The sequence below is a fragment of the Microtus oregoni genome, unplaced genomic scaffold, assembly GCF_018167655.1.
Source record: "Microtus oregoni isolate MIOR12 unplaced genomic scaffold, Mior012 000036F_ref0000092, whole genome shotgun sequence".
Classification (NCBI taxonomy): Eukaryota; Metazoa; Chordata; class Mammalia; order Rodentia; family Cricetidae; genus Microtus; species Microtus oregoni.
Window position 1 is genome coordinate 4,186,614 of NW_024543095.1, and position 14,179 is coordinate 4,200,792.

The following is a 14,179-nucleotide window of genomic DNA, read 5'->3' on the forward strand; positions in this document are numbered from 1 at the left end:
AGAAATTAACTACTTAAATAAAATTATACCTAACCAGAGTTCTATAATAACAGGTTGAAATGAGTATTTTAAATGCTGAAGCACTAAAACTCACATTTTAGTTAAACTTGAAACTATCTATTTTATTAAAATAGTAAATGTTAATAATGAAAGCAAAAGAAAACCTACCATGAAGCCTTGAAAACTAAACATATAGCAAGAAAGACAATATATACCCCTTCTCTTAAATGAGAAGACTTAAAACGGCAGTTATTTCAAAATTATAATGCAAAAATAATATAAATAGAGTTTCCAGATAGGTTTTCTTATTTGTTTTTGGAGGCATGTCTGTTAATTTCCTGTTTCTGTGAAGAGATACCATGGGCAAGGCAAAAGAAAGAATTTAATGGGGACTTTCTTACAGTTTAGAAGGTGAGTCCATGACCTCATGGTAGCAGGGATCTTGGCAGCAGGCATTTTCATTCGAACTATAAGGTGGTAGAGGATTGTTTTCAAATTAATTTAGATGCTCTTAGAGAGTTTATTGAACAAGATACTTGCCCAGGACAAGTCATTGTACTGAACACAGAAGCATGCCTACTTTACCAGCCATTGAGTCAGTAGGAAAAAAAAAAAAAAAGTATGGTTTTGGAGCAGGAATAAGCTTGGAGCTTGTGGAGCAATGGAGAAAAATGACACTAGCTAGCGATGTGTTTTAGCCATGGCCAAGTTAATAAGCAATATAATAGAGGAGGGAAACTGTTTAATAAAAGAAGTGGGAAAACTTGTTTTCATCTTGCAAAGAAATGCAAAGGTCCATATATTGTAGGCACAAGAGACACAGAAGAATTGAAAATCGGTAACATGAGAAAATTTCTTAATAAAATACACAGCTGTATTGGAGAAGATGCTATCAATAAAGATAATAAAATATTTGTAAAATATTTGCAATACAATGTTTAGAGAAATACTGATCTGTGATAAGGAACTTTGCAAATGGAGTAAGAGGGATTGTAGGAAATGGACTTGGAAATGAACCTGCATTCACGGAGGAGTTAACCCCACAGGTACTCCCCTAAGTCATGAGCAGCACAGTTTATACCTCAGTATCCAGCAGACAAGCAAAGGTCTGTGTGTAGCCCCAGTTCTGAAGGAATGGAACAGCAAGACTTCTGGAATCTGCCAGCTTCTCGCTGAGTCTGAGCCCCAGGTTCAGGGAGAAAGCCTGCCCTAGAGGAGCATGTGGGGAGTGGTGGGCGAGGACGGCTGCACCCGCTTCTGGCCTCCATTCACAACCACCCCACCTCCCACACCCAAATAAATTACTAATTAAAAAGGAAAAACTCCTTAGTGGTCAGGTGTCAAAATACTACCAAGTGTAATAAAGCATGATATCTTTGCTGCATGAAAAGCTCATAAACTCTAAGAAATGACACAAAACTGAATTTTGAAAGCATGCAGAAGTATTAGCAATATATATGTACATATATATATCCCATAGATGTGTTATCAAGACATATCAAATTAAAATTATGTTTCAAAAACTTTCTAAAAACACAGTACAAGCATTAGTAAAATTACACAAAAAATAAGTTTCTTGTGTATATTCAAACATTTTTGGGGAGTCAGTTGCTTATTTTTATGTAGCAAAAAATTTTTAACGTACATTTACATTCTTTGATCTAACTTCTCAACATTCTCTAAAATATTATTATCATTGATCACAAAAATATCTATTTAATGTCAGTAAATGAAAATAACGTAAGCATCCAGACAAAGGGACTTTTGTTCTCCCAAACATTCATCCATAAATTATCTTAGGACATCTTAAATGACATGGATGGCAAGTATAAAAGAGTGCTTCATAGAGCCGGGTGGTGGTGGCGCACGCCTTTAGTCCCAGCATTCGGGAGGCAGAGGCAGGTGGATCTCTGTGAGTTCGAGACCAGCCTGGTCTACAAGAGCTAGTTCCAGGACAGGCTCCAAAACCACAGAGAAATCCTGTCTCGAAAAACCAAAAAAAAAAAAAAAAGAGTGTTTCACATGGTCCAGGGCTGCTTGCTCTTTGTTCAGTATGTTTGTTCACTGCTTCACATGGTACAGGGCTGCTTGCTGTTTGTTTGTCTCTACCTTTTGTTCCATAAATTTTCAACTTGGGCAAAAAAATGGTGAATAATGTTCCAAGTAGGAAATGACAGAAATTCTCTGGCAATGCACATGGTGTTGTTTGAGTCTTCACACCAGTTTGTCTCGAGGCTCATGCATGCTCTTATTTTGAAGCTGGATGGTGTCTTATTTATTAGCAGTTTTTGTCTTTATTTCTGACTCGTCCATTCAAGACTTCTTCAGCGTGGGCTGACTAGTGCCAGCACGTCAATGCTAGTGCAAGGGAGTGGTTGCTTAGTTATAAACCCAACTTCTGTCCTAAGGATGATAGGTTTTTTTTGTTTTGTTTTTAAATATGAAAACAAAAAAATCAGTGGCCTTTAGCTTTTTATTTTAACATAAACTGGATCATGGGTAACAAGTTCCTTTAGTAGTTGCCATTATTTGTAGTTAAATTTATAGATTCAGATCCAGCTAGATTTTTTTATGTAATCAAGGTATCAAAATGAAATATAAAGTTGTATTTTGTATATTTTATACATAGTTGGTTATGAAATGGGGAAAGAAAGGGAAATTTACAATCCTTACTAATTCTGTCTAAGATCACTGTTGGGAATTTGGATTATTCGGTCATAAGCTGCACAGTTGGATCACATGCTTTAGTAAGCATGGGTACAGCAGCGTTTCTTCCCTTTGATACAATTTTAGAGCTCACAAAACCGTCTTCCAGTTTTTCCTTTTAAACATACAAATGCATAAGGATTCGGCAATCTCCTGTTCACGGTGACCATTTGACACTAGATAGGATTCTTTTAATGCCAAGACTTCAACTTGAGATGATTAGAGACATTCCCTTATGGACATTGCATTTGGAAAAGTCAATCCTAGTTTTCACCTTTGTTGGTTATTTAAACATGACTAGAGTATTCAGAATCCTCCGGTGTCTGTCCAAGTCTTAGAAGTAAGGTTTGGACAAGTGAGCAACTGCTCTGTTCTCCACTAACAGAGCGCTAGCTTTATAAAATAATTGCATTAGGTACAGTATCCAAAACAGAACAAATCTACTTTCTGAGCCCAGTGCAGGCAGATGGCATCCATGCCTGTAATTTAGCTCATCTGAAAAAGAATGAGATCTTTTAAAACTGCTTTCTATTGATGGCAGCCAGGTGTAAGGATAATATAAAACCTTAGTGATAGCAGAAGTATTTTTCTTAATCTATTATTTTAACTGGTAAGTGGAAGCACATCTCAACTTCTTCTTTCTTCACTGTCTTATATGTGAGCCCAGTCCCTGCAGCCATGCCCCCCCTTTCCCTGTCCTTATCTCACGGTACTGGCTTCCCTGGGCTCCAGGGCACAAACCAGGGGTCTAGAGATGTGGTACAGAAGTAAGCTCCTCTGCCTGCACAGACTCAGGCTCTCCCACCCAGCAGAATAGTGTCTTGTGGCCTTTGTGTTGTCTGGAGACCTTTACTTCATATAAAGGTTAAACCATCTCAGGACTGTTGACTCTCCTTCCGTAAGCACAGGCCTTTCTCTTGCTGATGTGTTTACCCATGTCTAAGTCTGAGCTTAAGGAAGCCAGCCCTTATGCTACCTGACGCTCAGTATGTGAATGTCAAGGAAGAAGTTTCTTCTTGCCAGCTCCTCTTCCCTTTAATTTATCTTTTTATCTAAACACTGTTCTGTACTTACTTGCTATATAAATAGGTAGCACTTTAATTATGCTGGATTATAATAATAGCCTTCCAAAGTTCTAAATCTCAAGTAATTTATAAGAGATTTGGACTATTGCCCTTCCAAGACCAACAATTCCTGGAACCCAAGATAGAAAAACTATCATGAGGCCTACTCAGCCTCACTAAACCAACAAGAAGTGTTGTAGTCAGTGATAAAATTTATGACCTTACTGGGTCCAAGACTCACTCTGCATTCACCCACTGAATTATTATAACTTTCCCACAAAGAAGGTATAACTAGTGCCCATACTTTCAAGCGAGAAGATAAATCCCACACATACTGATCACATGCACATTTCTAGAACCTCTTTAAAACCTGGGCTCTAAAGAAGCAAACGTGATTCTTGTTGGAGCATACAGTGGCAGCTGGGTCTCACAGCAAGCCAGGGCCACGCTGGACCTTGGCGTTTAATAAAGGCTTTTCATTTGAGCTAGATATTGAAGGAAATTGAAGTCAGGCATTTCAGGGAGATAATTATGTATTTGAAACAAGGAATTCAGGAGAAAGCTTTGTAAAACATCAGTTGGAACATTTATCTTGAGCAGGAAGGCCCCTGATTGGCATCTAGATTGGGGTCTAGACAAATAATGCTATGGATAGTGGCAAAGACAGGATGTGAATGTTCTTTCCCCACAGACACCATGATGGTGGGAACGTTCCTAGACACATCAGCACTGTTTCCTAATGGCCTGTGTGTCTCCTTTAACTCTCAGAATCAGTCAGCCATGTACTTTGTAGGTACAAGAGATGCCAGTAGCTCTGAGAAGGGTTTGCGTGGAAGGAGGAAACCAGAGGAGTTTTTAAACAAAGCGTGTGACTTTGACATGGTGAATCCTTCACTGTGAGAGAAAGTGGGAAACTGAGGGTGGAGTTGAGGTCCGGCAGCCACAAGCACACTGACTGTGGCAAGTGGCAGAAGCAGGCAGAGCCTGGTCTGTGCGGAGAGAGTGCTGGTGCCACACTGACTGTCCAGTCAAGGAAAGGTTTCTGTAAAGAATGAAGAAACCAAGTTGAAACCTGGTTGTTACCCTAAAGTAAACTGTAGTGTAGCCTAGATGGACAGCTACAGAAGACTTGAAGAACCATTTTTAAAAGTGACGGGTTCAGTTGAAGGAGTGTGGTGGAAAATTGCTTCACTTCTTTGCCATTATTGCTATCAAGGTAAAATTTGAACAGAGTGAAATATTCTCAGCTCAGATACCATTTGATTCTGATAGAGGCCAACGTTGTGCGGTCACACCTCCGTCTAGAATACTTTTGCTGTTCGCCAGATTCCCTCCTGTGCCTTCTAGGTACTTCCTACCATGTAGGAACCACTATTCCGACTGCGGTCACCACACACAAGTCCTGCCTGAGTCATCTCTTCTGCCAAGTCCTCAGCCAGTCTGTTTACTGGGAGAGAAGAGAAGACTAGGGATTTTGAGTATATCACCTACCTGTATGAAACTGTCATAACAAAAATCCATTGTTTTTTTTTAAAAAAAATATTTATTTATTTATTTATTTATTTATTTATTATGTATACAATATTCTGTCTGTGTGTATGCCTGCAGGCCAGAAGAGGGCACCAGACCCCATTACAGATGGTTGTGAGCCACCATGTGGTTGCTGGGAATTGAACTCAGGACATTTGGAAGAGCAGACAATGCTCTTAACCTCTGAGCCATCTCTCCAGCCCCTCATTGTTTTCTATGACTAATAAAAAACACTTTTAGGTTTATTCACTGAAGATAATAACAACATTCAGAAATAGTACCAACAGTGCTATACTGTTACATGGAGAGCGGGCCCTTGTTCTGTTTTGGCCGCCCGGCTAGCTTACAGCCGAAATAACCACACAGAAACTGTATTTATTAAATCACTGCTTGGCCCATTAGCTCTAACTTTTTATTGGCTAACTCTCACATGATTTAACCCATTTCTATTAATCTGTGTATTGCCATGTGCTGGCAAGATTCTAACTGGAGTCCTTCTCAGGTGGGAGGATCCATGGTTTCTGCCACTCTGCCCTTCCTTCCAGCATTCAATTCTGTCTTCTCTGCCTACCTAAGTTCTGCCCTATCAGGTCCAGAGCAGTTTCTTTATTCATTAACCAATGAAAGCAACACATGAACAGAATAACCTCCTAGACCACTGTACCCCTTGGGCAGAACACTAAGCTTCCCTGGACCTGTATGTACAGGGCTCAGTTGAGTGGTAGCCGGTGTCCTCTGCAGATCGTACAACACACCAGCTCTCTAACCTCCAAGGCCCCACCATTAGTTCAGTGCTAAGCCAAAGAACACTCCCTCCTGTACACCCCTCCTCCTCCAGCTGGCCACCATGTCACATCAGTTCTTGTTACCATTGTAGACGGCTCCTTCCTGCCTGTTGTAACAGCCACTGTTTTGCCCTTGGTGAAGCACACTGCTTGTGCTCCACTACCCCCAAGCTGCTCCTCTGCCACATACAGTATACAGGAAGGCCTATACCATGGGCCCCAGACTGCTTTTAATGCCCTGCTCCCATGGTGTTCAACCTGCCCCATCTACAGAACCTGTTCCTTCCCCCACCTCATCTGCCATGTTCCCATGGGGCTGTTTGGGATCTTGTGCATTCTTACATTCCTGATTATGTTAGCAACATTTTGAAGGACACCAGGGACCGTGTTTACCATGTCTTTGTTGTCAGCATCTGGTGTGTGACTTCAAAAACAACTCCATTAAATACTTGTGCAGAGCCAGGCAGTGGTGGCACATTCCTTTAATCCCAGCACTCAGGAGGACCTTGTGTGTTTGAGACCAGCCTAGTCTACAGAGTGAGTTCCAGGACAGGTACCATAGCTATATGGAGAAACCCTATCTTTAAAAAAAAAAAAAAAATGCCTATGCAGAATGGTGTTTCAGGTCAGGATCAAAGTTGTTATGCTTGTTTGTTTTTTTAATTGTGCAGAAGTGTTCAAATGACTGACAGTTGTTTCTGAGGTTCCTTTGCAATGATTATCATGGTCATTTAAGGTAAAGGTGCACACATTGCTGTCGCCTTTGATGAGCTGAGTATGTTAATTGTGTCAGTGTAACATCCTGTGGCCGAAAGGCTAGCCTATACCCTTTTCTCTTCCCTCAGCTCTAGCTCACTGTGTCTTATCTGCAGTTCTAGAATGCAGATTACCATTCCTGGGAATGAAGATAATTTCTTTTTAAAGGTCTTTGTGGTAATTAGCAAACAGGAAAAAAGCTAAAACTGGCTGGTAAATATTGACCTAAGTACCCAGAAACACTGGTATTTTTAGCTCTTGTTTGTTCATGGTGGTTCACTCTGTCCTGATTTTTTATGCTCATGGCTCTGCCTGGCAGAGCAAATCAGCATTACCATCCCATTGACTGTTGCTAAAGTTTTCATCTTTCCAAATCCTAGGTAACAACCTCGATGCTGTCCATGACATCACCGTGGCATATCCTTACAACATTCCTCAAACTGAGAAACACCTCCTCCTTGGAGACTTTCCCAAGGAGATCCACTTCCATGTCCATAGGTATCCAGTCGACACCCTTCCCACTTCCAAGGAGGATCTGCAGCTCTGGTGCCACAAGCGGTGGGAAGAGAAGGAAGAGAGACTGCGTTCCTTCTACCAAGGGGAAAAAAGCTTTCATTTTACTGGACAGAGCACAGTGCCACCTTGCAAGTCTGAGCTCAGAGTCCTAGTGGTCAAGCTGCTGTCCGTACTGTATTGGACTTTGTTCTGCTCTACAATGTGCCTGCTCATATATTGGTACAGCCTAGTTTGGTGGTATTTCCTAATCAGCATTGTGCTTTTCGTGCTGCAGGAGAGAATATTTGGTGGACTGGAAATCATTGAACTTGCATGTTACCGTTTTTCCCACAAGCATCCACATTTAAATTCAAAGAAAAACAAGTAAGACAGTTGCATTCACCACATAAAACTCCAGGAGCGTTGTGGAAATGTTACAGCCTTTGTAAACCGAGATGAGTTTTTGCATGACTATGTCAAGTGTTTCTTACTATCATCATTTATTGTTAAAGATATTTTGCACTTAATTTTCTGGGGGAAATATTGCTAAGTTTCTTTTACTCTCTGAATGTAATTCCAATGCTGCATATGTAGCAGGGGTCAATCACTATGAATAACCAGGGCCAGAATACTAGAAACAGTCAGGAGGCCGTTGAGACAAGATGCAAGCTTTTCTGAAAGGGTCAGCCCACTTCTGACAGGCTGCCAGCCCAGAGGCAGGCCTGGCACCACGAACATGTCCCAGCACTGTAGGCAGGTGGCATTCTGGCTCCCCTGGGAGGCACTGCCCATCCATCCTTTCATCCTTTTACAGCCCTCAAACCCCAAACCTCAGTTGTCTTGTCCTAAGCTGACCACCATTTCATAGGGAGCCCTTCATTGCTCACTCACAAAACCTTGAGCTGAAGCCAGCAGCAGGAAGCCTCTTTCTCACCTGGAAGTCACACCTCACTCTGCTCAGGGAGCACCTGCAGGCTCTCCAGTTGGGTTCTAAGCTTATTCTTCTCTCGGTCCTCATTGCCTCCTGCTCCTTAGCAGGTGTAGCTTCTTCATCAGTGTGAACTGACACATGTAAAGGTGTACTAGAACATTCTTGTATTTCAGACAGAAGCGGTCTTATGAAATACTGCTTTAGAACCTATGCACAGTGGAAGTCAGGTGTGTGTCCTGCTCATGTAGGGTGTCTACCTTTTGCCATCAGAGCTACAACAAAAATGGCCACAGACAGGATGTTATAGCCAAAGCCCCCAAGCCTTGATCAGCTTCACTCTTAAAACTAAAAATGCTAACCCAGAATGAACCCTTTCATTGAGATCAAGGACTCCCTCGCTAACTCTCCCTCAACAGTAACTTTTAAACCCACACAGACCAGCTGTTTACCAAATATCCCTATCATCTGGAAGCCATGAAAACTCAGCAGGCCAATAGCACCATTGTCCTGGGTAAGAGCATGTGGCCATTGTTCCCACTGAGCTACATGGGCCTGTCTTTGTCATTGATTGGGGCAGGGGCTGTACAGGCACGTAAAACTGTTCAGCTGTTAGCAAATCTGTCAATCCCCCCACCCAGCCCCCGCTGGGCACTCTCAGGAGCTGTCACTGCCCTGTGTATTCAGACCAGAATTCACCTTCCTGAAAGCCCTGTGGGGACAGTTAGTGGATCATGTTCAGTTTGTTTCTTTGGAGCTTGTGTTTGTGAGGGGTGCCACTATGGAAGCACACCAACCAGCCTGTATTTAACTGCTCTATCAAAGCTCAGTTCAGTTCTGCCAGGAGCTTACTAATTAGCTTCTGTGCACATCTGCTCTCAACACAGCTGTTTGACTTTAGAGTTTTTAAGGTTAAAAACACAAAAAAAGAGCAACCCTCCCCCCCCCTTTACCTTAATGGGAAAGACTGCAATTTTAAGTTTTTCTGCAACTTCCTTGGATCACATTTAAACATGGAAATACCTAGCAATCAAAATTACATTTGTTTCCCAGGTAAAAGAAAAAGCTGCTCTCCACACAGTACCTGGGATTACCCAGTAGCCATGCCCATTTCATTGTGTGTCCTCAAACCCTTTGCCTCTTATTCTCCAATCAACAGGAAGATCTTCCTCCTCTTTTGATCACAGAAAAACATGCTTAAGGTAGGAAACTCTTAATTTTATTATCTACTCCAAATTCATAATTCTAAGTATAGCACTAAAACTAGAGAAATTGCTTTAAGAGAAGTTTCTCCAAAAGGAAAAAGAAAATCCCCTTTTAAATAAAATTTAAATATTTAATATTTAAATAAAAAATAATTATTTGTTTTTACCTACATATTTAGCTTTGTTAAAATTTTTATTAACTATATATAATATATATATATTACATATATAATGATTTTGAGCATGGAACTGCTTTAAATCAATCCTTGATGGTAGTTGGCCTTAGAAATGCCCCTATTCCACCCCGCCCTTCAGCCAGAGCTCCTCGCAGCTGGCAGCCCTGCTCCAGCAGAGCCCAGCCCCTGCTCCATGTGACAGTGAGGCTGAGGGACCGAAATGCTCACAGCACCAGCTGGCTAGCTGACCCCATCCTGGAGACTTTAAGTATAGTAGTTGTGGGTTATTTATAATGTAAACCATTTCACTTTACAATATGAACCAGTAAGGAGGGGAACTGGTGAGGTGACAGGTTCCCACAGTAGGTATCTCTGCAAGAAGTTCAAGGAGTCCTGAACTTAAGTCAGGCTACATGAGGAAAGGCTGAAGATGAAATGCATAAGTGTCTGAAAGAACTCATCTCTTACGACTAAAACCCTGCCCTTGTGTGCTCTCAACATAGACGAGAAAGGACTAGCATCATGCACTCTAATGGTGGGCACTCCACATGCAGACCACATATTGGTAGCCAAGCCTGAGTTCTGCAGACAGACAGATTTCCATTTCACCGGCTCTCAGCTCTGGCCCAATGGAGAGGCTCCAGTACAGTCACAAAGACTAGCAGAGGGGCCTGTTGGTGGCGAATTGTTTACATTTCTTTATAGAAAATAATGTGATTTCAGTGCCTTAGTTACGGGTCCCCTTCTTTTTCCTGTTCCAAGAGTTCTATAACGTGTCCTTAACTTCTCTCCTTGTCACTCATTAGGAGGAGAAAATGGTGTCTCAATACTGGTCATTGGTTGACAGAAACAAAACACTATGTTGTAACTTTGAGAAAAGAGCTGGACGCTGAGCTAGTGTTCTAACTTAACTATAGAAGTTGAAAATGGCTTGGCCATACAATGAACTTCAGACTAAATATGACTCTACAGGTGTCTTGAACTTTAAATTTTTATTTCAGAGTTTTGGTTTTGGTAACTCATTTTTAAAAGATCATTATGTGGAGAACACCAAGTTTTAAAAATAACTCACAGAATGGCCTTAGCTTTCCGTGTCCACTGGAATGTTGTGAGTTGTTATTTGTAATATGCATCCAGAATAAAGTGTAGTGAATCACATTGTTCAAAAGCTGCTGTGATTCTATTTTTACAGGAATGACAGAATTTAAAGGCCATCGTGCCGTTGTCCCCCATATTGTCATGGTCTTAGCCTGTGTCACTGATGAGTAGACCTCCCATGGCTGTTAAAACGTGGTCTAATTTAGAACAGAATGCACTATTCCCTAATTGAGAGAGTCGGGGATACAGTTGAACTCCTGCCCCAGTGTCAACAGAACTTGTTTTCCTCGGGACAGCTATTCATTCTCCAAGTGTGGGACACAGACACTTAAAGGAAAAGAACATGAGGACTCTGTGTCCCTCCCGCACCTCACTCTCTCCAAAAGCGAGTCTTAGACCATCATTAGCTAACAGTACACATCATCAGGGAAGCCTATTGCATGCTCAAGAGCCCATTCTGTCCTTGGTTCTCCAGTGAGCACTTTGTGTGCAAGCCCTGGTGTTCCCTGGGAAAGGGCACATGGGCGGAAAGAGTGTTGACCTGGCCCTAAGAGCGCTGGTCCCAAGGAGTGGACTGGAGAACATGGACTGCAGCCCCCACTCATAGTCAGCCTCACCCCTTTTACAGAAAATGGATTTCTGATGTGGGGACCAACCATGGGCACAGAAACTGCCTCTACAGCGCATTCTAAATACCAAATACAAAGTTACTAGAGAGACCATTTGTGTTTTCCTGCCTGGTGGACTGCACACAGGATCCACATGGCAACCTGACACCTGCATCCTCCGGGCTTAAGTCTAGTAAGAAAGAAAGAAACAGGCTGCCTTCTCATGGGCCATTTGTGATGGGTGGCCAAGTGACCACAAATGTCCACCTTCTCAAGTCTGCCAGAGCAGGTAGGCATGCAGAACTCTCAGGCCCAGCAGAGGGAGAGACACTGAGAAGTCTGATAGTGTTTTGTATCAGCTGTGGATGTATGGGAAGCCAAAGAGTCCATAGAGCTGTATGTGGAGGGTCTCATCAATAATTGGTCAACCTGGGTTGGGCATGGTGGCTCATTCTTGTAATCCCAGCACTTTGGAGACAGAGGCAGGAGGACCACAAGGTTAAGACTAGTCTGAGCTACATGAGTTCAGGTCAGCTTGTGCTATATAGCAAGACACTGTCTCAAAAGGGGGTGGGGGTCAGGCCTGGGATCTCAGGGGAGATAAGATGGCTCAGTCAGTGAAGTGCTTGGTTTGCAAGCACAAGTATCTGAATTCAATCCCCAGAACCCACATTTAAAAAAAAAAAAAGAGCCAGGTATGGGGCACCTCCTTGTAATCCTAGCACTGTGGAGGCTGAGACTGGGGGTCCTGCGGTTTGCTAGCCAGACAGCCTACTGAGTGAACTCTTGGCCAATGAAAGACCCAGTCCATCTCAAGAACAGGTGGATGGCACTGAGGAGCCACACATTTGTCTTTTGGCTCCCACACACTCGCTCACACACGCACCCAAATAGTCCAGCCATTGCCTCCCTGAGGATCATCCAGATTCAGGCATCACCCCGCTGAGCAGTTTCCTTCCGCCAGTGGGAAGTTTGCTGAGATGGAAATACTGCAAGGCCAGTGACCTTCCATGTTGCCTGCTGTGTTTCTCTTTCTCCCACTACTGCAGACTCATAATCCTGCAGAATCACTCATTCCTTCCTCTCCTGCCTGGCCATGTAAGCTTTCAACATACCTGTCCTCCAGAATAGCCTTTCCTATGTTTATCATGCCACACCTGTATGACACATTACCCGAGCAAGCCTGTCCAGGTTCTTCCCACCCAAATCGGTCTCAGCTCACACAACCTCATCACAGAAGTCCCCTTCTCAGTCCCCAGTTCTTCCTAATGGCTATTGCACAAGGCCACGCCCCTCCCTAGCCCAGGTCCTTCCAACAGACACATCCTCATTCTCGCGCTTGTTCTGCCCCGTGGAGCCTTTGCGTCAGCACGGGTACTCAAAGCCTTATTGAGTTCCCAGACCTCGTCACATCTGCTTGCCTTTTGCAGAGCCTAGGAAATTGCTTCCCTAACCCTTAAACTGAGCAAATCTCAACTTATTTCTAGAAATCTTCCCAGTCAATTTGGCTGGGAATTCTCTCCCGCCTTTTCCTGGGCTGTCGTTCCCTGCAGCCCTGTCCTCGCTGAATCACGCACTATCTTAGGTCACGACAGTCACTTTTCAGTCTTACCCGCTCCACTGCATGGCACGCTTCTGGAGAGCCAAGATACGGGTGCCTCAGCTTTCTCCTACTGCCAGCCATGTTCATTCGCACAATACATTCTTCAGGATAATGGTTTTGGAAGCCATGCACAGAACCTCTGGATCAAACAGTCTGAGCACAGGGGTTTCTGGGTCCAAAATGAAAAACAGCAATTGAGGCTTAGAAGAGCACTGGTTTCTGCCAATATTTTAGTTAGAAAACCAGACGTCGTGGTGCATGCCTTTAATCCCAGCACTTGGGAGGCGGAGTTAATTCAAGGCCACCCTGGTCTACATAGCGATTTCCAGGACAACCAGAGCTGCATAATGATACCCTGTTTCAAAAAACTAAATAATATGTTTTTTCTAACATATATATGTATGTAAATAATACATATATCCATGCAGGCTAATATATTCTAACAAATATACATATATTCTAACGAATATATATACAGATATAGTCTAACAAATATATGCTTATACACACGTTTTATATGTGTGTGTGTTAGAAAATCATTTTTGATTGACAGTCTGTTACTAAAATATACTAGGATGTGAATCACTAAAAGTAGAAAAGCCGGCTCAAAATCTATGCCTGTGAGAAATAATTCTAATTTATCTCACTGTCTTCCACTTGCACCCCTGAAGGAAAATTCACCACCTAATTAACATCTGCGCTGACTCCAGTCCCACAGCTTTCCTTCTAGAAACCTATGACTCAAACGCACCGCCCCAAACATCACAAGATGCCACACACTGCTCTTCACTGTGGCTCCGAGAATGTAAAACTTAAATGTCTGGGGCATGGATGAAATTATCCCAGGTTCCTGTAATCACATGACCGAGTTCCGTGCAGGGTAGCACTTTCAGTGACACATACAGCTGACAGCTGTACCACCCTTTGTCGAAGAAGGCCATCCAGACACAGAGACGGAGCTGGGGGGTACCTGCCTGCATCCTCAGTCCCCCAGAGCCAGTGGCAAGAAGATCAAGAGTTCCAGGTCAGGCTTGACTACATAAGAGACCTTGTTTAAAAAAAAAACAAAACGAAACAAAAAACCATCCCAAAACAAAAGATGAAGCTGGGAAGGTGGCTCAAAAGAAAAGCACTTTCTCTACAAGCCTGGCTTTCTGAGTTCACTCCCCAGGAACAAGGTAGAAGGCGAGAGTCGGCTCCTGGAACTTGTCCTTGACCTTCACAG

At 42.8% G+C, this 14,179-nt stretch overlaps 1 protein-coding gene across 4 annotated transcripts in view; it reads left to right on the forward strand.

The window, feature by feature from the left end:
- The window catches only part of Lclat1 (lysocardiolipin acyltransferase 1), a 118,963-nt gene extending 108,156 nt beyond the window's left edge, over nucleotides 1-10,807 (forward strand). For all 4 annotated transcript variants that reach the window (XM_041631287.1, XM_041631286.1, XM_041631288.1 and 1 more), the window contains exon 6: nucleotides 7,222-10,807. In XM_041631287.1, coding sequence (XP_041487221.1) covers nucleotides 7,222-7,724 — 503 coding nt within the window. In that variant the 3' untranslated portion in view covers nucleotides 7,725-10,807. The remainder of the gene's footprint in view (nucleotides 1-7,221) is intronic.
- The last annotated feature ends 3,372 nt before the right edge of the window (nucleotides 10,808-14,179 follow it).